This window comes from Nerophis ophidion, linkage group LG09 (genome assembly GCF_033978795.1).
Source record: "Nerophis ophidion isolate RoL-2023_Sa linkage group LG09, RoL_Noph_v1.0, whole genome shotgun sequence".
NCBI classification, from domain to species: Eukaryota; Metazoa; Chordata; class Actinopteri; order Syngnathiformes; family Syngnathidae; genus Nerophis; species Nerophis ophidion.
In genome coordinates, this window is record NC_084619.1 from 69,486,689 (window position 1) to 69,508,298 (window position 21,610).

The following is a 21,610-nucleotide window of genomic DNA, read 5'->3' on the forward strand; positions in this document are numbered from 1 at the left end:
AAACTGCTTCTAGGAAGAAAACACAGACAAAACTGCTTGTAACTTCCGGTAGGAATGTCGGAAAGACATGAAACAAAAACTTCTATGTAGGTCTCACTTAGACCTACATTTTGATAATCGACATCCTTCGGCAAAAATCAACAGGAAGTTAAAAATTGCCCCTTCAAAATAAAAGTTTTGTGAAAACCCGTCACCTTTTTAAAATCAAAACTCCTCCCAGTGCATTTGTCGTTTCGGCTTCAAACTCGCACAGGAGAGATATTGAACCCTTTTTAAAAAAAGTGGTCGAACAAAGTTTTGATAAGTTCTCCGGTTTTGATTTTACGCGCCTTCAAAGAACCCCTGTGCAAAGTTTCCTAAAAAATGTCATTTTTGCCTCTTTGAGCCGTAATTTGACCCCCTTAAAATGCTTCAAAACTCACCAAACTTGGCACACACATCAGGACTGGCAACAATTGCGAGCTAATAAAAAAACCAAACCCCAAAACTCAAAATTGTGCTCTAGCGCCCCCTAGGAATACAACACAGACAAACTGCTCCTAGGAAGAAACACTGACAAAACTGCTTGTAACTTCCGGTAGGAATGTCAGAGAGACATGAAACAAAAACCACTATGTAGGTCTGACTTAGACCTACATTTGAATAATTAACATACTTTGGCAAAAATCAACAGGAAGCTTGATATTTTCACTTCAATACAACAACTGCATTACTTTCACAATGCATTAAATAGTGGCACCAAGGCTTACTCTGCCGTGGGGCTCGGGGGCAGCAGCCCAAAGCGCCCTCGCACCTTCGCACCCTAATTTGACCCCCTTAACATGCTTCAAAGTGCAAGTTTTATCAACAACATCCAGAAACGCCAATCTGTAATTTGACCCCCTTAACATGCTTCAAAACTCACCAAATTTTACACACACACATAAGGACTGGTGAAAATTGCCATCCAATAAAAAAACAAACCCCAAAAATGAAAATTGTGCTCTAGCTCCCCCTAGGAAAAAAACTGACAAAACTGCTTGTAAATTCTGTTAGGAATGGCGTAGAGTGATGAAACAAAAACTTCTATGTAGGTCTGACTAAGATCGGGACTCGGGACTCGGGACACGGCGGCAGCAGCCAAAGGCGGACCCGACCAACGCTGCTTGCAGCTTTAATATTTTGAGTGTTACTATTGTTGTGATTGCACATTTGCACATTTGCACACTGGTTTGTATTATTAAAGTTTGACTGACCTATCTGACTGTTTTTTTGACATTCCCTTTAGCGCAGCGTAGGCGCGGCTTATGACCCGGTGCGGCTTATAGGTTAACAAAGTTTTAAAATATGCCATTCATTAAAGGTGCGGCTTATAATACGGGGCGGCTTTTAGCGCGGAAAATACGGTAACTCTTGCTGGCGTGCGTGTTGTGTTGCAAACTTCCGTGTGGTGTTGCTTCCTTATTTGTGATGACTCCAATATCATTATCATCTACCCGTGCGTAGTGGCGGCCCCCGAACTTAACGTGACGGCGTTTCATAATTATGGCGGTCACCTGGATAACAAAATACCGATAGCAGTGTCATTAGTTCAGAATCTTAACTGACCCAACTTGGAGCCCGTACGCGGTATACTTTCCGAGCTTAGGGGCTTATTTTTGTCAACAACATCCAAGCAACTGTTATGAATTTGCTATGATTGTGTGAAGTGTTCCTTGTAAGCTTAACCTCAAAAAGCACAGGATTTCACATAAAAAATGTGGAAACCAATACCGTATTGATGTTTTACCCGTTTTATACCACAGACTTAAAAGGAGACACAGGATGATAACAGCTAATACTGTAAAATAAAATAATTATAACTATAAAAATAAACACCATCAAGGGCTGCCCTATTGTCGGCTGGCAGATCTGTAATCCACGAGTTGCACACACACGTTTGTATTTTTTTGTCCATCTTAAACATTCATTTATGTTTCGACACATTCAAACGGGGACAGGAAGAGCGTTTGTGAATGATCAGTTTCTGTTTGAGAGATTATCATCACACTTCAACATCTCTGTCAGGTAAATGCTGCCTGCCTCTTTGCTATGGGTTCTTCAATTACTTACCCTGGATAAGTACATATAAGTACATATATATATATATATATATGTATATATATATATATATATATATATATGCATATATACGTAAACTAGGAAGTAAATGTTTATATGCTACACTGTCCAGTACATTACAGTAAAGGCCAAAGGTTTATACACACATTTTCATTCAATGTGTTTTATTTATTTTCATGACTATTTACATTGTAGATAGTCACATCAAAACTATGAATGAACACATGTAGAGTTATGTACTTAAAGGGGAACATTATCAGCAGACCTATGTAAGCGTCAATATATACCTTGATGTTGCAGAAAAAAGACCCATCTATTTTTTTAACCGATTTCCGAACTCGAAATGGGTGAATTTTGGCGAATTAAACGCCTTTCTGTTTATGGAGCTGGAGGCGATGACATCAGAATTTTCAACACATTACAAACACCGGGTCACAGCTCAGTAATTTTCCGTTTTTTGGACTATTTTTTGGAACCTTGGAGACATCATGCCTCGTCGGTGTGTTGTCGGAGGGTGTAACAACACTAACAGGGAGGGATTCAAGTTGCACCACTGGCAAGAAATCTGCCGCCAGACCCCCATTGAATGTACCAGAGTGTCTCCACATTTTCCCGGCGATGCTAAGGCAGACATGGCACAGAGATGTATGGATAACCTGTAGATGCATTTGCAACGATAGTCAACGAAATCACAAAGGTGAGTTTTGTTGATGTTGACTGCCAGTTAATCGATGCTAACATGCTATTTACCGGCGGTGCTAAAGCAGACATGGCACAGAGATGTATGGATAACCTGCAGATGCATTTGCAACTATATTACGTTTCCTTCCACCCACATTTAATGCGAAAAAAACACTTACCAATCGACGGATTTAAGTTGCTCCAGTGTCAAAAGATGCGAAAGTCCTGATCGTTTGGTCCGCACATTTTACCGGCAATGCTAACGCAGCTATTCGGCCATGCTATGGCTATGAATAGCGTCAATAGCTTCAGTTTCTTCAATATTTTCATACTCCAACCATCTGTTTCAATACATGCGTAATCTGTTGAATCGCTTAAGTCGCTGAAATCCGAGTTTGAATCCGAGCTAATGTCGCTATATCTTGCTGTGCTATTCGCCGTTGTTTGTTTACATTGGCAGCACTGTGTGACGTCACAGGGAAATGGACAGTGTCTTCACGGAGAGCCGAAAATAAGGCACTTTAAAGCTTTATTTAGGGATATTCCGAGACCGGTAAAATTTTGAAAAAAACTTCAAAAAATACAACAAGCCAATGGGAACTGGTTTTTATCGTTTTTAACCCTTTTGAAATTGTGATAATGTTCCCCATTAACAAAAAAAAAAAAGATGAAATAACTGAAAACATGTTTTACATTCTAGTTTCTTCAAAATAGCCACCCTTTGCTCGGATTACTGCTTTGCCCACTCTTGGCATTCTTCTCCATGAGCTTCAAACACACCTGTGAAGTGAAAACCATTTCAGGTGACTACCTCTTGAAGCTCATGGAGAGAATGCCAAGAGTGTGCGGAAAAAGTAATCAGAGGTGGCTATTTACTCTGGAATGCCCTCCCGGTAACAGTTCGAGATGCTACCTCAGTAGAAGCATTTAAGTCTCACCTTAAAACTCATCTGTATACTCTAGCCTTTAAATAGACCTCCTTTTTAGACCAGTTGATCTGCCGCTTCTTTTCTTTTTTCTCCTATGTCCCCCCCTCCCTTGTGGAGGGGGTCCGGTCCAATGACCATGGATGAAGTACTGGCTGTCCAGAGTCGAGACCCAGGATGGACCGCTCGTCGGGACCCAGGATGGACCGCTCGCCTGTATCGGTTGGGGACATCTCTACGCTGCTGATCCGCTTGAGATGGTTTCCTGTGGACGGGACTCTCGCTGCTGTCTTGGATCCGCTTGAACTGAACTCTCGCGGCTGTGTTGGAGCCACTATGGATTGAACTTTCACAGTATCATGTTAGACCCGCTCGACATCCATTGCTTTCGGTCCCCTAGAGAGGGGGGGTTGCCCACATCTGAGGTCCTCTCCAAGGTTTCTCATAGTCAGCATTGTCACTGGCGTCCCACTGGATGTGAATTCTCTATGCCCACTGGGTGTGAGTTTTCCTTGCCCTTTTGTGGGTTCTTCCGAGGATTTTGTAGTCGTAATGATTTGTGCAGTCCTTTGAGACATTTGTGATTTGGGGCTATATAAATAAACATTGATTGATTGATTGATATTTGGAAGAAAATAGAATATAAAACATGTTTTCAGTTGTTTCGCCGTTTTTTGTTAAGTACATAACTCAACATGTGTTCATCCATAGTTTTGAGGTGACTATCTACAATGGAAATAGTCATGAAAAGAAAGAAAACCCATTGAATGAGAAGGTGTGTCCAAACTTTTCGCATTACACTACACTACCTAGAAGGCTTAGAGCTGTGGACAGAAACAGGAAGTAGGTCTGAGCCGTTAGAGCAAGAAGTAGTTGCTACGTGGTTACAGTACACGTTGCCGTTCTCGCTTTTAATGTGCTGCTCCGAGACAAATGTAACTGCCGAAAATAACGCTGATTAACCAAATAAAGCCGGAACCTTGCCGGCATTTGACAAAGCTCCAATTTGTGGCTGAATCTGCGTGAATCTTAGAGGGACTGACTTATGCTCGAGCCCTGCGAACTCTGCCTAGCAACAAGACATGACCAGGGACAAGGACCAGAGGATTCTTAGTCCATCTCCACTGCAAACCCTGTGCCGGTGTTTGGTTCTTTCTCTGTAAGGAGACCACATTTACCGGGGTAGAAAACAGGGGTGGTACAGCCAAGTTGTGACTGTGGTGTCTCCACTGCTCCACCAGCAGAGGGTTGTGTAATCAATTCCTGGAACGTTGACTAACCAGGTACTAGAAGTAAAGTCCACGGAACTGTGCCGATCCGAGCAGACAGTGGATGAGGAACATCGGGAGTTATCATGCCTTAACTCAAAGACCAAGACACTCACAATCATCGTCTTCTGGCTCACTGGACAAGAGATGGTTTGTTGCCGGATGCTTGGAAACCCTCTGCAGCGTCGACGGACTGCCGGACGTCATTTCTCCCGCCGTTCCCCTCCGCTCCGGGAGAGAACGAGTCCCGCTGACTCCTGCGGAGAACTTTATGGGCCAGGAGACTGCAGGTCTTCTTGTACTGATGCCGCAGCAGCGAGTAGACGAAAGGGTCGCTGGCGGCTTTGCCGTAGACCAAACATTTGGACAGTACCCCCCAGTGAGGGTTGATGGGCTCCGGGGAGAAGAGCTCCACGATTCTACCTCGAACAAAGCAGAGACGGAAAAGTCAAGGACGGGGGCAGAAGCAGTGAGTTGTAAGATCAGGTTTAATTGGAGTGGAAGACGCAAACGAGCCTCCCCCCCCTGGCAGCGATTTCTCGGAAATGTCATCCGAGTGTCTGCAAATGTCAAGCCCACTGGTGTCCTAATGCGTCCGATTGTGTTCAAGTGAAAGTAACAAGCAGAAGCATTGTTTTGTGGCTAATCTGCCCTTAATTACACACCTCCTATTTCCATCCCACCCATCTAACGCCTTGTGACAGGTCGCCGGCGCCCACGCAACGGGCAAAATGCTAATGACCGCCGCTGATAGCATCACAAGCTCATTAGATCGCGCCGCATCCTTCTCCTCCCGACACTTGCCGGAGATTAGGAGTGTTGACGGAATCGATGAGCTGCAAGAGTGAATTCTGATTGCCAATGTCCACATTCTGACCACAGACTAAGAGAGAGATCCCCACTCTGCCCCCCTCTGAGTCCGAGTAAATAAGTCCTTCTAATGGCCAGATGGATCGTCATCGATTGTGTGAGGAAACAAATAGTGTGCAGTTACTGGATTTACACCAGCAGGGGCAGCGTTGACCCAGTCTCAACTGCAGTAGAATCCAGAAAGTGATCCCCTATGGCCCCGTTTACACTTAAATGTTTGCCCTCGAGTCACACAGATGAGAGGTTTTTTGCCGGTCCAAACACACCAAAGTGCTTCAAATCTAATCTGGGGTTAGGGTTGGGGTAGGGGTTAGGGTTATGGGTTAGATGGTTAGGGTTAGGGTTAAGGATAGGGTTGGTGTTGGGTTTGGGTTGGGGTTATGGGTTAGGGTTGGGGTTGGGGTTGGGGTTGGGATTCTAAGTGTCAAAAAATCTGGATTTTTTTCTAACGGTCCAAAAATCGGGATTTTTTTCTAAATGTCAAAAAATCTGGATTTTTTTCTAAATGTCAAAAAAATCTGGATTTTTTCCTCAGTGTCAAAAATTTGGGATTTTCTGTAAGTGTCAAAAAGTTGGAAATGATTTCGTCAAAAATTCAGGATTTTTTCTCAATTTCAAAAAGTGGGGATTTTTTCAAAGTGTCAAAAAGTTGCAAAATTTTTTCATCAAAAAGTCGGGATTTTTTATAAGTGTCAAAAAGTTGGAAAAAAATGTTGGTCAAAAAAATCAAGATTTTTTTCCAAGTGTCAAAAAGTCGGAAATTTTTTCGTCAAAAATTCAGGATTTTTTCTAAATGTCAAAAAGTGGGGATTCTTTGAAAGTGTTGAAATGTCGCAAAATAATTTTCAGCAAAAAGTCGGGATTTTTTTCTAGGTGTCAAAAAGTCCGAATTTTGTTTCGTCAAAATGTCAGGATTTTTTCTAAGTGTCAAAAAGTCTGGATTTTTTCTAAGTGTCTAAAAGTCGGACATTTTTTTGTCAAAAAAATCTGGATTTTTTTCTAACGGTCCAAAAGTCGGGATTTTTTTCTAAATGTCAAAAAAATCAGGATTATTTTCTAAATGTCAAAAAAATCTGGATATTTTCCTCAGTGTCAAAAATTTGGGATTTTCTGTAAGTGTCAAAAAGTTGGAAATTATTTCGTCAAAAATTCTGGATTTTTTCCATATGTAAAAAACTCTGGATTTGTTTCTAAGTATCAACAACAGTATCAACACTCTGGATATCGTTTCTAAATGTCAAAAAGTAGGAATTTTTTCAAAGTGTCCAAAAGTTGCAAAATTTTTTCATCAAAAAGTTGAGATTTTTTTTCTATGTGTCAAAAAGTCGGAATTCTATTTGTCAAAATGGAAGGATTTTTTGTATGTGTCAAAAACTCTGGATTTTTTCTAAATGTCCCCAAAAATCAGGATCTGGATTTTTTCTAAATGTCCCAAAAATCTGTATGGTTTCTAAGCGTCAAAATTTAGGGATTTTTTCTAAGTGTCAAAAAGTCGAAAAATTTTGGGTCAAAAAGTTAGGATTTTTTTCCAAGTGTCAAAAAGTCTGGATTGTTTCAAAATGTCAAAAAAAACTGAATTTTTTTTTGTAGGTGTCAAAAACTCGGGATTTTTTTCTATGTGTCAAAAAGCCTGCAATTTTTTCGTCAAAAAGTCAGGATTTTTTGTAAATGTCAAAAACGTGATTTTTTTTCTACATGTCAAAAACTCTGGATTTTTTCTAAGTCTCAAAAAGTCGGGATTTTTTTGTAAGTGTCAAAAAGTTGGAAATGATTTCGTCAAAAATTCGGGATTTTTTCCATACGTAAAAAACTCTGGATTTGTTTTTAAGTATCAACAACAGTATCAACACTAGATCGTTTCTAAATGTCAAAAAGTAGGAATTTTTTCAAAGTGTCCAAAATTTGCAAAATGTTTTCATCAAAAAGTTGAGATTTTTTTTTCTAAGTGTCAAAAAGTCGGAATTTTATTTGTCAAAATGGCAGGATTTTTTGTATGTGTCAAAAACTCTGGATTTTTTTCTAAATGTCCCAAAAAATCGGGATCTGGATTTTTTCTAAATGTCCCAAAAATCTGTATGGTTTCTAAGTGTCAAAAATTCGGGATTTTTTCTAAGTGTCAAAAAGTCGAAACATTTTTGGTCAAAAAGTCTGGATTTTTTTCCAAGTGTCAAAAAGTCTGGATTGTTTCAAAATGTCAAAAAAAACCTGACTTTCTTTTTCTAGGTGACAAAAACTCGGGATTTTTTCTACGTGTCTAAAAGCCTGTAATTTTTTCGTCAAAAAGTCAGGATTTTTTGTAAATGTCAAAAACGTGATTTTTTTTCTACATGTCAAAAACTCTGGATTTTTTCTAAGTTTCAAAAAGTCTGAAATTTTTTCGTAAAAAAGTCGGGATTTTCTGTAAGTGTCAAAAAGTTGGAAATGATTTCGTCAAAAATTCGGGATTTTTTCCATATGTAAAAAACTCTGGATTTGTTTCTAAGTATCAACAACAGTATCAACACTCTGGATCGTTTCTAAATGTCAAAAAGTAGGAATTTTTTCAAAGTGTCCAAAAGTTGCAAAATTTTTTCATCAAAAAGCTCAGATTTTTTTTCTAAGTGTCAAAAAGTCGGAATTTTATTTGTCAAAATGGCAGGATTTTTTGTATGTCAAAAACTCTGGATTTTTTCTAAATGTCCCAAAAAATCGGGATCTGGATTTTTTCTAAATGTCTCAACACTCTGGATCGTTTCTAAATGTCAAATAGTAGGAATTTTTTCAAAGTGTCCAAAAGTTGCAAAATTTTTTCATCAAAAAGTTGAGATTTTTTTTCTAAGTGTCAAAAAGTCGGAATTTTATTTGTCAAAATGGCAAGATTTTTTGTATGTGTCAAAAACTCTGGATTTTTTCTAAATGTCCCAAAAAATCGGGATCTGGATTTTTTCTAAATGTCCCAAAAATCTGTATGGTTTCTAAGTGTCAAAAATTCGGGATTTTTTCTAAGTGTCAAAAAGTCGAAACATTTCTGGTCAAAAAGTCTGGATTTTTTTCCTAGTGTCAAAAAGTCTGGTATGTTTCAAAATGTCAAAAAAAACCTGAATTTTTTTTCTAGGTGTCAAAAACTCGGGATTTTTTCTACGTGTCAAAAAGCCTGTAATTTTTTTGTCAAAAAGTCAGGATTTTTTGTAAATGTCAAAAACGTGATTTTTTTTCTACATGTCAAAAACTCTGGATTTTTTCTAAGTGTCAAAAAGTCTGAAATTTTTTCGTCAAAAAGTCGGGATTTTCTGTAAGTGTCAAAAAGTTGGAAATGATTTCGTCAAAAATTCGGGATTTTTTTCCATATGTAAAAAACTCTGGATTTGTTTCTAAGTATCAACAACAGTATCAACACTCTGGAGTGTTTATAAATGTCAAAAAGTAGGAATTTTTTCAAAGTGTCCAAAAATTGCAAAATTTTTTCATCAAAAAGTTTAAATTTTTTTTCTAAGTGTCAAAAAGTCGGAATTGTATTTGTCAAAATGGCAGGATTTTTTGTATGTGTCAAAAACTCTGGATTTTTTCTAAATGTCCCAAAAAATCGGGATCTGGATTTTTTTCTAAATGTCCCAAAAATCTGTATGGTTTCTAAGTGTCAAAAATTCGGGATTTTTTCTAAGTGTCAAAAAGTCGAAAAATTTTTGGTCAAAAAGTCTGGATTTTTTTTCCAAGTGTCAAAAAGTCTGGATTGTTTCAAAATGTCAAAAAAAACTGAATTTTTTTCCCGACGTGTCAAAAAGCCTGTAATTTTTTCATCAAAAAGTCAGGATTTTTTGTAAATGTCAAAAACATAATTTTTTTTCTACATGTCAAAAACTCTGGATTTTTTCTAAGTATCAAAAAGTCTGACATTTTTTCGTCAAAAAGTCGGGATTTTCTGTAAGTGTCAAAAAGTTGGAAATGATTTCGTCAAAAATTTGGGATTTTTTCCATATCTAAAAAACTCTGGATCTGTTTCTAAGTATCAACAACAGTATCAACACTCTGGATCGTTTCTAAATGTCAAAAAGTAGGAATTTTTTCACAGTGTCCAAAAGTTGCAAACATTTTTCATCAAAAAGTTGAGATTTTTTTTTTAAGTGTCAAAAAGTCGGAATTTTATTTGTCAAAATGGCAGGATGTTTTGTATGTGTCAAAAACTCTGGATTTTCTCTAAATGTCCAAAAAAATCGGGATCTGGATTTTTTCTAAATGTCCCACAAATCTGTATGGTTTCTAAATGTCAAAAATTCGGGATTTTTTCTAAGTGTCAAAAAGTCGAAAAATATTTGGTCGAAAAGTCTGGATTTTTTTCCAAGTGTCAAAAAGTCTGGATTTTTTCAAAATGTCAAAAAAAACTGATTTTTTTTTCTAGGTGTCAAAAACTCGGGATTTTTTTCTACGTGTCAAAAAGCCTGTAATTTTTTCGTCAAAAAGTCAGGATTTTTTGTAAATGTCAAAAACGTGATTTTTTTTCTACAAGTCAAAAACTCTGGATTTTTTCTAAGTGTCAAAAAGTCTGAAATTTTTTCGCCAAAAAGTCGGGATTTTTTTAGCGTCAAAAAGTCAGGATGTTTTCTAAATGTCAAAAAAAATCTGGATTTTTAATGCAAATTCCGATTCCAAAACGTTGAGATTCTTGCGAAAACAGGTTAGGGTTGGGGTTAGGGTTAAGGTAGGGTTACACCTGACCCTAACCCATAAACCTAGCTTGTTTTCACAAGAATCCCAATGTTGTGGAATCGGAAATTTGCATTAAACTACCATAAATTCCAAACTATAAAGCTGCTATCTTTTTCCTACGCTTTGAATCCTGTGGGTTAGGGTTAGGGTAGGTTTAACCTAACCCTAACCCTAAGAATCACAACAACCTCCTGGGTCTTCCACAACCATCTCTTATCAACGCATGACACTTGCTTTTAACTTCATTTTCTAATATTACATAAACAATTATTCATTATTACATTACATAATTAATACATCTATTATTACACCTAAAATGTGGTTTATTTTACTCTTTCAATGTCCGTCTATTTGTATTTGTGTCGGACTTTACCTTTTGCTATTACCAAATATCATCATTTTGGTTTGATTGCGATTCAGAGATAGTCTGTTTTTGTCAAACCGTCTCTTTAATTCGTTCATTTCTTCTGTTATTATTTGCTCAAAGTTGGCAGCAGTCATGGTGCCCCTGTAGCCTTTTGACCAATCACGGAGGAGATTGCCTGAAACCGAAACCGAAACTCTCTGAGACTACAGTTTGAGAATCACTATGAATGACATTGTTGAATCCGTTCACATAAATGTTGGCGTCGTAGTGGCTGGTAACCTTCCTAAAAAGTGGCTTTTAACCAAAGACCGATATTGGAGGCAATGCTATTACTGATCTGATATGATATCAACATGAACCAGACATCATTTTAATACTTTGTAGTGTGGAATGACTCAAACAGAAAACAATGGTAGCTATGAAAAACACTCTTCAACATTAACCGTATGTAATTGTATGTTTTTGTGAAATAGTGGGAGGTCAAAACTTAAATGTGATGAAGGATTTCAATACCGACAAGTAATACTGGACTTAAAACATTTAAAATAGTTTCCGAGTCAAATGTACGTCATTTTAATCGTACAAGAAGGTCTTTAAGTAGTGAAGTTTCTGCATTGCATCAGTTATTGTACGACGAACTAGCATCCAACCACAACCACTGCGATATTCTTTCTGAATCCAATCTAGCAACTACTTAATTATTGTAGCTGAATGTTAATGAGTCTGCCATGGTGACCCCTCACCTTTCTTTGGGTTTCTTCGTGATTCTCGTGGGATTTTACGTACGCCTGGGGGACTACAGGCGGAAATTTAGGGTTGGACTAAATCGAAAGAGGGAAAAGTGGGTGGGAAGTTTAGCCGCTCTCGTTTTTGTACTTGGAAAAGATACCGGCAAAAAAAAAAAAAAGAAATCCCATTCCAAAAGGCTGGGATTTGACTGGAATTTTCTCTAAGTACAAAACTGAAAGAGGGTCAAGTTTAGCCGTTCTCGTTTTTGTACTTAGAAACAATCCCTGCCTTTCTCTCCTTTGTTGTCTAAGTACAAAATCCAACCCTAACCCTAATGACGCTTAGAAAAAAATCCACATATTTTGACCCAAAAAAATTTAGACTTTTTGACACTTGGAAAAAAATCCAGACTTTTTGACACTTTGAACATTTTTTATTGATTGGAATCAGACAGTAAAGTTAAAGTAGCAATGATTGTCACACACACACTAAGTGTGGCAAAATTATTCCCTGCATTTTGACTCATCACCCTTGATCACCCCCTGGGAGGCGAGGGGAGCAGTGAGCAGCAGCAGTGACCGCACTCGGGAATAATTCTTCAGTGATTTAACCCCCAATTCCAACCCTTAATGGTGAGTGCCAAGCAGGGAGGTAATGGCTCGCATTTTTGTCAAAAAATCAGGATTTTTTCTAAATGTCAAAAAGTGGGACATTTTTTCGTCAATAAGTCTGGATTTTTTTCAAAGTGTCAAAAACTAGGGATTTTTTGTAATTGTCAAAAAGTCGAAAAAAATGTCGTCAAAAATTCGGGATTTTCTCTAAATGTAAAAAAATGGATTGTTTTCTAAGTGTCAACAAGTCTGGATTGTTTCTAAATGTCAAAAAGTGGGGATTTTTTCAAAGTGCCAAAAAGTCGCAAGATTTTTCGTGAAAAAGTCGGGATTTTTTTGTAAGTGTCAAAAAGTCGGGATTTTTGTCTATTGTGTCATAAAGTCGGGATTTTTTTCCAAGTGTCAAAAAATCTGGATTTTTTTTAACGGTCCAAAAATCGGATTTTTTCTAAACGTCCAAAAAGTCTGGATTTTTTTCCAAGTGTCATAAAGTCTGGATTTTTTTCTAAGTGTCAAAAAATCTGGATTTTTTCTAACGATCCAAAAATCTGGATTTTTTTCTAAATGTCCCAAAAAATCTGGATTTTTTCTAAATGTCAAAAAATCTGGATTTTTTTCTAAGTGTCATAAAGTGGATTTTTTTCTAAGTGTCAAAAAATCAGGATTTTTTCCAACGGTCCAAAAAACAGGATTTTTTCTAAATGTCCAAAAATTCTGTATTTTTTTCAAAGTGTCAAAAAGTCGGGATTTTTTCTAAGTGTCAAAAAGTCGGAAATTTTTTCGTCAAAATTTTTTGATTTTTTCGAAATGTCAAAAAAATCTGGATTTTCTTTAAGTGTCAACAAGTTTGGAATTTTTGTAAATGTCCAAAAATTGGGATTTTTTTCAGAGAGTCCAAAAGTTGCAAAAAATTTTCGTCAAAATGTCGAGATTTTTTGTAAGTGTGAAAAAATTGCACTTTTTTTCGTCAAAATGGCAGGATTTTTTTATAAGTGTCAAAAACTTTGGATTTTTTTCTAAATGTCCAAAAAAATTGGGATTTTTTTCTAAGTGTCAAAAAGTCTGGATTTTTTCTAAAAGTCAAAACGTCAGAAATGTTTGTGTCAAAAAGTCGAACATTTTTGGGTCAAAAAGTCTGTAACTCGGGATTTTTTTCTACGTGTCAAAAAGTCTTGAAATTTTTTCGTTAAATAGTCAGGATTTTTTGTAAGTGTCAAAAATGTGATTTTTTTTCCTACATGTCAAAAAATCTGGATTTTTTTTTCTAAGTGTCAAAAAGTCGGGATTTTTTCTAAGTGTCAAAAAGTCTGGATTTTTTTCCCAAGTGTCATAAAGTCTGGATTTTTTTCTAAGTGTCAAAAAATCTGGATTTTTTCTAACGGTCCAAAAATCTGGATTTTTTCTAAATGTCCAAAAATTCTGGATTTTTTTCAAAGTGTCAAAAAGTCGGGATTTTTTCTAAGTGTCAAAAAGTCGGAAATGTTTTCGTCAAAAATTTTAGATTTTTTGTAAGTGTGAAAAAGTTGCACTTTTTTTCGTCAAAATGGCAGGATTTTTTTATAAGTGTCAAAAACTTTGGATTTTTTTTCTAAATGTCCCAAAAAATTGGGATTTTTTTCTAAATGTCAAAAAGTCTAGATGTTTTCTAAAAGTCAAAAAGTCAGAAATGTTTGTGTCAAAAAGTCGAACATTTTTTGGTCAAAAAATCTGGATTTTCTTTAAGTGTCATCAAGTCTGGAATTTTTGTACATGTCAAAAAGTGGGGATTTTTTTCAAAGAGTCCAAAAGTTTCAAAATGTTTTCGTCAAAAAGTCGAGATTTTTTGTAAGTGTGAAAAAGTTGCACTTTTTTTCGTCAAAATGGCAGGATTTTTTTATAATTGTCAAAAACTTTGGATTTTTTTCTAAATGTCCAAAAAAATCAGGATTTTTTTCTAAGCGTCAAAAAGTCTGGATTTTTTCTAAAAGTCAAAAAGTCAGAAATGTTTGTGTCAAAAAGTCGAACATTTTTTGGTCAAAAAGTCTGGATTTTTTTCCAAGTGTCAAAAAGTCTGGATTTTTTTCAAAATGTCAAAAAATTATGATTTTTTTTCTAACGGTCCAAAAATCTGGATATTTTCTAAATGTCCAAAAATTCTGGATTTTTTTCAAAGTGTCAAAAAGTTGGGATTTTTTCTAAGTGTCAGAAATTTTTTCGTCAAAAATTTTAGATTTTTTCGAAATGTCAAAAAAATCCGGATTTTCTTTAAGTGTCAACAAGTCTTTTTCTAAGTGTCAAAAACTCTGGATTTTTTTCTACGTGTCAAAAAGTCTTGAAATGTTTTCGTTAAATAGTCAGGATTTTTTGTAAGTGTCAAAAACGTGATTTTTTTTTTCTACATGTCAAAAACTCTGGATTTTTTGTAAGTGTCCAAAAATTGGGATTTTTTTCAAGTGTCAAAAAGTCTGAAATTTTTTCGTCAAAAAGTCGGGATTTTTTCCAAAGTGTCAAAAAGTCGGGATTTTTTCTAAGTGTCAAAAAGTCGGAAATTTTTTCGTCAAAAATTTTAGATTTTTTCGAAATGTCAAAAAAATCCGGATTTTCTTTAAGTGTCAACAAGTCTTTTTCTAAGTGTCAAAAACTCTGGATTTTTTTCTACGTGTCAAAAAGTCTTGAAATTTTTTCGTTAAATAGTCAGGATTTTTTGTAAGTGTCAAAAACGTGATTTTTTTTTCTACATGTCAAAAACTCTGGATTTTTTGTAAGTGTCCAAAAATTGGGATTTTTTTCAAGTGTCAAAAAGTCTGACATTTTTTCGTCAAAAAGTCGGGATTTTTTCCAAAGTGTCAAAAAGTTAGGATTTTTCCAAGAGTCAAAAATTCAAAAAATTTTTTGTCAAAAAGTCTGAATTTTTTCAGTGTCAAAAAGTGTGGATTTGGTGTGGAGTGTAAACTGTGCCATAGTGTGATGATCATCCTAGCAATAAGTGTGTTCATGCTGTAGAAAGGTGTGTCCAATGTTTTCTTGGCAAACAACGTTCCGTAGCAGCAAACGGGGAGGAGGAGGCGTGCTCACCTGGTGACGACGTAGGGGGTGAAACACACCACGAAGGTGCCGATGAAGGTGCTGATCTTGTTGCCGGCCCGCTGTCTCCTTCGCTTCTGTTCCTCCAAACACTTTTGCCGCACGCTGCCAAACAAAACATCATCAAGCCTGCAGTCGGAGCATGGAGCAAGGAATGCTGGGAAATGTAGGATTTAGCCACATGGCCACTTTCTTGGGTTGTCTCCATATCAATATATCAGTACCGGTACCAAAATGTATTTCGATACTTTTCGGTACTTCTCTAAATAAGGGAGCCACAAAAAATGACTTTATTGTCTTTATTTAAACAAGAAAAATCTTAGTGTGGATGAAACATATGTTTATTATTGGCATTTAGTGCGTAAATAAAATGTTGAACATACTAGACAACTTGTCTTTTAGTAGGAAGTAAACAAACAAAGACTCCTAATTAGTCTGCAGTAACATATTGTGTCATTTATACACCTATTATTTTCTACACATTATGAGGGACAAACTGTAAAAAAATTATTATTAATCAACTTATTCATTTACTGTTAATATCTGCTTATTTTCTGTTTTAACATGTTCTATCTACACTTCTGTTAAAATGTAATAACGACTTATTCTTCTCTTCTTTGATACTTGACATTAGTTTTGGATGATACCACACATTTAGGTATCAATCCGATACCAAGTAGTTTCAGGATCATACATTGGTCATATTCAAAGTCCTCATGTGTCCAGGGATGTATTTACTGACTTTATAAACATAATATCCATTAAAAAAAAACTAAAACAGATTTTGCGATGCTAAAAAATATCAATGTAGTATCGACTAGTTATGCTCTTGTACTTGGTATCATTACAGTGGATATCAGGTGTAGATCCACCCATGGCATTTGTTTACATTGTGATGTAGGTGAGCTATTGTATCCTCCTAGGGTGTGTAGTGAAGCATGTTTAGCTATTCCTCGTCCTCCAGTGATAATGATACCTGTAAGAATCATACTTTTTTGTTGCCATGGAGATAAGGATTAGGGATTTTGAAGTAGCTAAAACATTGTCGACTGCGGATGCACTTTAGCTTCTACTTAACTTGATCTTTTAAGACAAAATGCGTCCATTCGCCCTTTTCTGTCCACACACTACACATTTGTAAGTGTCAAAAGGTCGGAATCTTTTTTTGCAAAAATTCGGGATTTTTTTCTAAATGTCAAAAACTCTCTGGATTTATTGTAAATGTCCAAAAAATAAAATCCTGATTTTTTTCTAAGTGTCAAAATGTCTGGTTTTTTTCAAAATGTCAAAAAAAATCTTTTTTTTTTTTAACTGTCCAAAAGTCTGGATGTTTTCTAAATGTCAAAAAATCTGGATTTTTTTGTAGGTGTCAAAAAGTCAGGATTTTTTCCAAGTGTCAAAAAGTTGGACATTTTTTCTTCAAAAATTTGGGACTTTTTCTAAATGTCAAAAAGATCTGGATTGTTTCTATATGTCAACAAGTCTGGATTTGTTCTATATGTCAAAAAGTGGGGATTTTTTCAAAGTGGCAAAAACTCGCAAAATTTTTTCGTCAAAAAAATCGGGATTTTTTTTTAAGTGTCAAAAAGTTGGAATTTTGTTTTGTTAAAATGTCAGGATTGTTTCGGGATTTTTTGTAAATGTCAAAAAAAAATCTGGATTTTTTCTAAGTGTAAAAAAATCTGGATTTTTTCTAAATGTCAAAAAGTGGGAAATTTTTTCGTCAAAAAGTCAGGATTTTTTTCTAAGTGTCAAAAAGTCGGAAATTTGGGTCAAAAAGTCTGGATTTTTTCTAAGTGTCATAAAGTCTGGATTTTTTCTAAATGTCAAAAAGTATGGATTTTTTTAAGTGTCAAAAAGTCGGAGATTTTTTCGTAAAAAATTCTGGATTTTTTTCTAAATGTCAAAAAGTGGGGATTTTTTCAAGTGTCAAAAAGTCGGAGATTTTATCGTAAAAAAATTCCGGATTTTTTTCTAAATGTCAAAAAGTGGGGCTTTTTTTCAAAGTGTCAAAAAGTTGCAACCTTTTTTCATCAAAAAGTCGGGATTTTTTGTAAGTGTTAAAAAGTTGGAAATTTTTGGGTCAAAAAATCCAGATTTTTTTCTGAGTGTCAAAGAGTCGTACATTTTTTCGTCAAAAATTCAGGATTTTTTCTAAAAGTGGGAATTTTGTCGTCAAAATGTCAGGATTTTTTCTAACAGTCAAAAAGTCTGGACTTTTTTTAAATGTCAAAAAATCTATATGGTTTCTAAATGTCAAAAAGTCTGGATTTTTTCTAAGTGTCTAAAAGTCGGACATTTTTTTGTCAGAAATGTTTTCCTCCAAAAGTCGGGGTTTTTTGTAAGTGTCAAAAACTTGTGAATTTTCTCTAGGTGTCAAAATCTCGGGATTTTTTCTAAGTGTCAAAAAGTCTGAATTTTGTTTTGTCAAAATGTCAGGATTTTTTGTAACTGTCAAAAAGTCTGGACTTTTTCTAAATGTCAAAAAATCTATATTGTTTCTAAATGTCAAAAAGTCTGGATTTTTTTTAAGTTTCTAAAAGTCGGACATTTTTTTGTCAAAAAGTCTGGATTTTTTTCTAAGTCTCAAAAAGTCAGAAATGTTTTCCTCCGAAAGTCGGGGATTTTTGTAAGTGTCAAAAACTTGTGATATTTCTCTGTGTCAAAAACTCGGGATTTTTTCTAAGTGTCAAAAAGTCGGACATTTTTCAGTCAAAAGGTCAGGATTTTTTCTAAGTGTCAAAAAGTCCGAATTTTGTTTCGTCAAAATGCCAGGATTTTTTGTAACAGTCAAAAAGTCGGGACTTTTTCTAAATGTCAAAAAATCTATATTGTTTCTAAGTGTCAAAAAGTCCGAATTTTGTTTCGTCAAAATGTCAGGATTTTTTGTAACAGTCAAAAAGTCTGGACTTTTTCTAAATGTCAAAAAATCTATATTGTTTCTAAATGTCAAAAAGTCTGGATTTTTTCCAAGTGTCTAAAAGTCAGACATTTTTTGGTCAGAAATTTTTTCCTCCAAAAGTCGGGGATTTTTTTAAGTGTCCAAAACTTGTGATTTTTCTCTTGGTGTCAAAAACACGGGATTTTTTCTAAATGTCAAAAAATCTATATTGTTTCTAAGTGTCAAAATGTCGGACATTGTTTTGTCAAAATGTCAGGATTTTTTGTAACTGTCAAAAAGTCTGGACTTTTTCTAAATGTCAAAAAATCTATATTGTTTCTAAATGTCAAAAAGTCTGGATTTTTTTTAAGTTTCTAAAAGTCAGAAATGTTTTCCTCCGAAAGTCGGGGATTTTTGTAAGTGTCAAAAACTTGTGATATTTCTCTGTGTCAAAAACTCGGGATTTTTTCTAAGTGTCAAAAGGTCAGGATTTTTTCTAAGTGTCAAAAAGTCCGAATTTTGTTTCGTCAAAATGTCAGGATTTTTTGTAACAGTCAAAAAGTCTGGACTTTTTCTAAGTGTCTAAAAGTCGGACATTTTTTGGTCAGAAATGTTTTCCTCCAAAAGTCGGGGATTTTTATAAGTGTCAAAAACTTGTGATATTTCTCTAAGTGTCAAAAACTCGGGATGTTTTCCTAGTGTCCAAAACCGTTCTGTTACATTGAAAACCAGAATGATGTTATCCATGATGTCAAATCAGATGAATCCCACTTTTAATCAAAGACGACAAAGGGGAGTGGCTTCAGAAAGCGATGCTTTGCTTCTTCCTGATACTTTTCTTGACAACATTGCCACACATGCAGCATTAACGGCATAATAAATGGCAACAGGTGGATACACGGGTTAATTATGTACCTTCTTCCATCTAGTGCGGGGGTCGAACTTGTGTTTACTGAGGGCCACAAAGCAATCATGGCTGTCCTCAAGAGGGTTTAGTGGAGCAGTGAATATAAATGACTATTAATGCATAAACTCCACGTTACATTATTACACTTTTGCCTCCATATTCAATAACTACATGATTTTACGTACACATTGATGGCAAACTTGCTTTGAAATTACAAGTCAAGCATCGACTTAAGCATGTATTTTCATCCTAAGTAAAAAATGATTGGGATATACGGTGGAAACTCGATTTACAAACTTAAGTGGGTCCGAACAGAGTTTGTAAATAGAAAAGTGTGTACAATCAAGCAAACGTAAACATGAATAAGTGATCTCAGCCTCCACAAAAGTCCACGTTTTCATAAAAGTTTGCACACGTTGACCACAAAATAAAGTGCTTTACAGCAGTGGTCCCCAACTACCGTGCTCGATTGGTACCAGGCTGCAGAATCATTTTTTTATAATTTTTATTTATAATTTTTTTTTTTTTTTTTATTAAATCAACATAAAAAAACACAAGATACACTTACAATTAGTGCAGCAACCCAAAAAAACCTCCCTTTTTTAATGACAAAAAAATAAATAAATTAATTAAAAAAATAATTCTGCGGCCCGGTACCAATCGAGCCTTGGCCCCGTCCTTGTTTGAGAATGACTGAGCATTTTTTGGGAAGCTGCTTTTATAGCCAATCATGTCACCCACCTGTTCCCAATTAGCCTGCACACATGTGGGATGTTCCACATAAGTGTTTGATGAGCATTCCTCAACTTCCTCAGTCTTTTTTGCCACTTGTGCCAGCTTTTTGCAAACACGTTGCAAATTAGCTAATATTTGCAAAAGAAAAAAACTGTTAAAAAACTAAGTATCTTGTCTTTTGCAGAACTTTTTGGAAACACGTTGCAAATTAGCTAATATTTGCAAAAGAAAAAAACTGTTAAAAACCTAAGTATCTTGTCTTTTGCAGAACTTTTTGGAAACACGTTGCAAATTGGCTAATATTTGCAAAAGAAAAAAACTGTTAAAAAACTAAGTATCTTGTCTTTTGCAGAAGTTTTTGGAAACACGTTGCAAATTAGCTAATATTTGCAAAAGAAAAAAACTGTTAAAAACCTAAGTATCTTGTCTTTTGCAGACTGAATATAATTTAAAAAAAGATTTGCAAATGATTGTATTCTGTTTTTGTTTACTTTTTGCACAAGGTGACAACACCACTTTAGGGTTTTTAAATCTGGGGGTCATTCCAGACCGGATTTGGCCCCCAGGCCAGCAGTTGATGCATTCAGATGGCCTAAGAGCGTCTTTTAATAAATACTCTTAAACAAAAGTTTTGTTATATTTTTGAAAATCATGAATCAATTTATGATCGGATTAAATAACAATGACGTCAATCGATTTTTTGGGAGTGTCTTTAAACTTTTGAAAGTCCGATGGTGGATGAAAGGAGGTGTCAAAGGCGGCGTACCTGGGGTGGATGTCCACCAGCAGCAGCAAGGTCTGCATGGTGATGACGTCGATGCGCCGGCAGTGGAACCTGGCCACCTGCAGCACCTTCAGGTAAGTCCCGCACATGGCCAGCAGGGCCAGCAGGAAGGTGAAGGTGTGCAGGGCCACGGTGAAGACGGCGAAGTGCAGCCCGCCCGCCTTGGCGCGGACCCCCCGCAGGGTGCACGACGCGTAAAGCGGGTGGTAGCCCACCCAGGAGCGGCATGAGGCGGCGGTGGAGAAACACAGCGAGTGCGCCCAGGTGTAGCCCAGCGCCACCACCGCGTCCCGGTGCCGCACCCTGGAGTGGTAGCTGAGCGGGAAGACCACCGCCACCCACCGGTCGATGCTGAGCGCCGCCATGGTCAGCATGGAGTTGGCGGTGAGGAAGGTGTCCAGGAAACCGACAATCTGACACATTAACGCGCCTCCTCCTCCGCCGCCGCCCGCGGGGTTGCGGTGGTGCCCCGCCGCCAGGAACCCCGCCAGGGTGAGCGGCATGTTGCACACGCACTGCAGCAGGTTGCACAGGCTCAAGTTGAGGATGAAAAGAGCCGGGACTTGCTTGCGGATCTCCGGGTTGTAGAGGAAGCAGATCAGCACGGCCAGGTTGGACAGCAGCGACACCGCGATGATGGCCGACAGCAGCGCGCACGCGGCAAAGTCCGCCGCGTGCATGACGTCCGCCGTGCCTCCTCACATACGCGCGTGCATGACGTCCGCCGTGCCTCCTCACATACGCGCGTGCTTGACGTCCGCCGTGCCTCCTCACACACGCGCGCGCATGACGTCCGCCGTGCCTCCTCACGTGATTTCTGCCGCGCCTTCTCACATACGCGCGCGCATTAACTCTGCCGTGCCTCCCCGCGTAATTTCCGCCGTGCCTCCCCACATACGCGCGCGCAAGACGTCCGCCGCGCCTCCTCACACACGCGCGCGCATGACGTCCGCCGTGCCTCCTCACGTGATTTCTGCCGCGCCTTCTCACATACGCGCGCGCATT

At 37.0% G+C, this 21,610-nt stretch overlaps 1 protein-coding gene across 1 annotated transcript; it reads right to left on the minus strand.

The window, feature by feature from the left end:
- Nucleotides 1–2,717: 2,717 nt before the first annotated feature.
- LOC133559681 (G-protein coupled receptor 26-like) lies at nucleotides 2,718–21,285 on the minus strand. The gene is made up of 3 exons (XM_061911673.1): nucleotides 20,588–21,285; nucleotides 15,290–15,403; nucleotides 2,718–5,394 (listed from the first exon to the last, which is right to left on the minus strand). The coding sequence occupies exons 1-3, from the start codon at nucleotides 21,283–21,285 to the stop codon at nucleotides 5,109–5,111; spliced, it is 1,098 nt and encodes a 365-aa protein (XP_061767657.1). The 3' UTR covers nucleotides 2,718–5,108.
- Nucleotides 21,286–21,610: the final 325 nt, after the last annotated feature.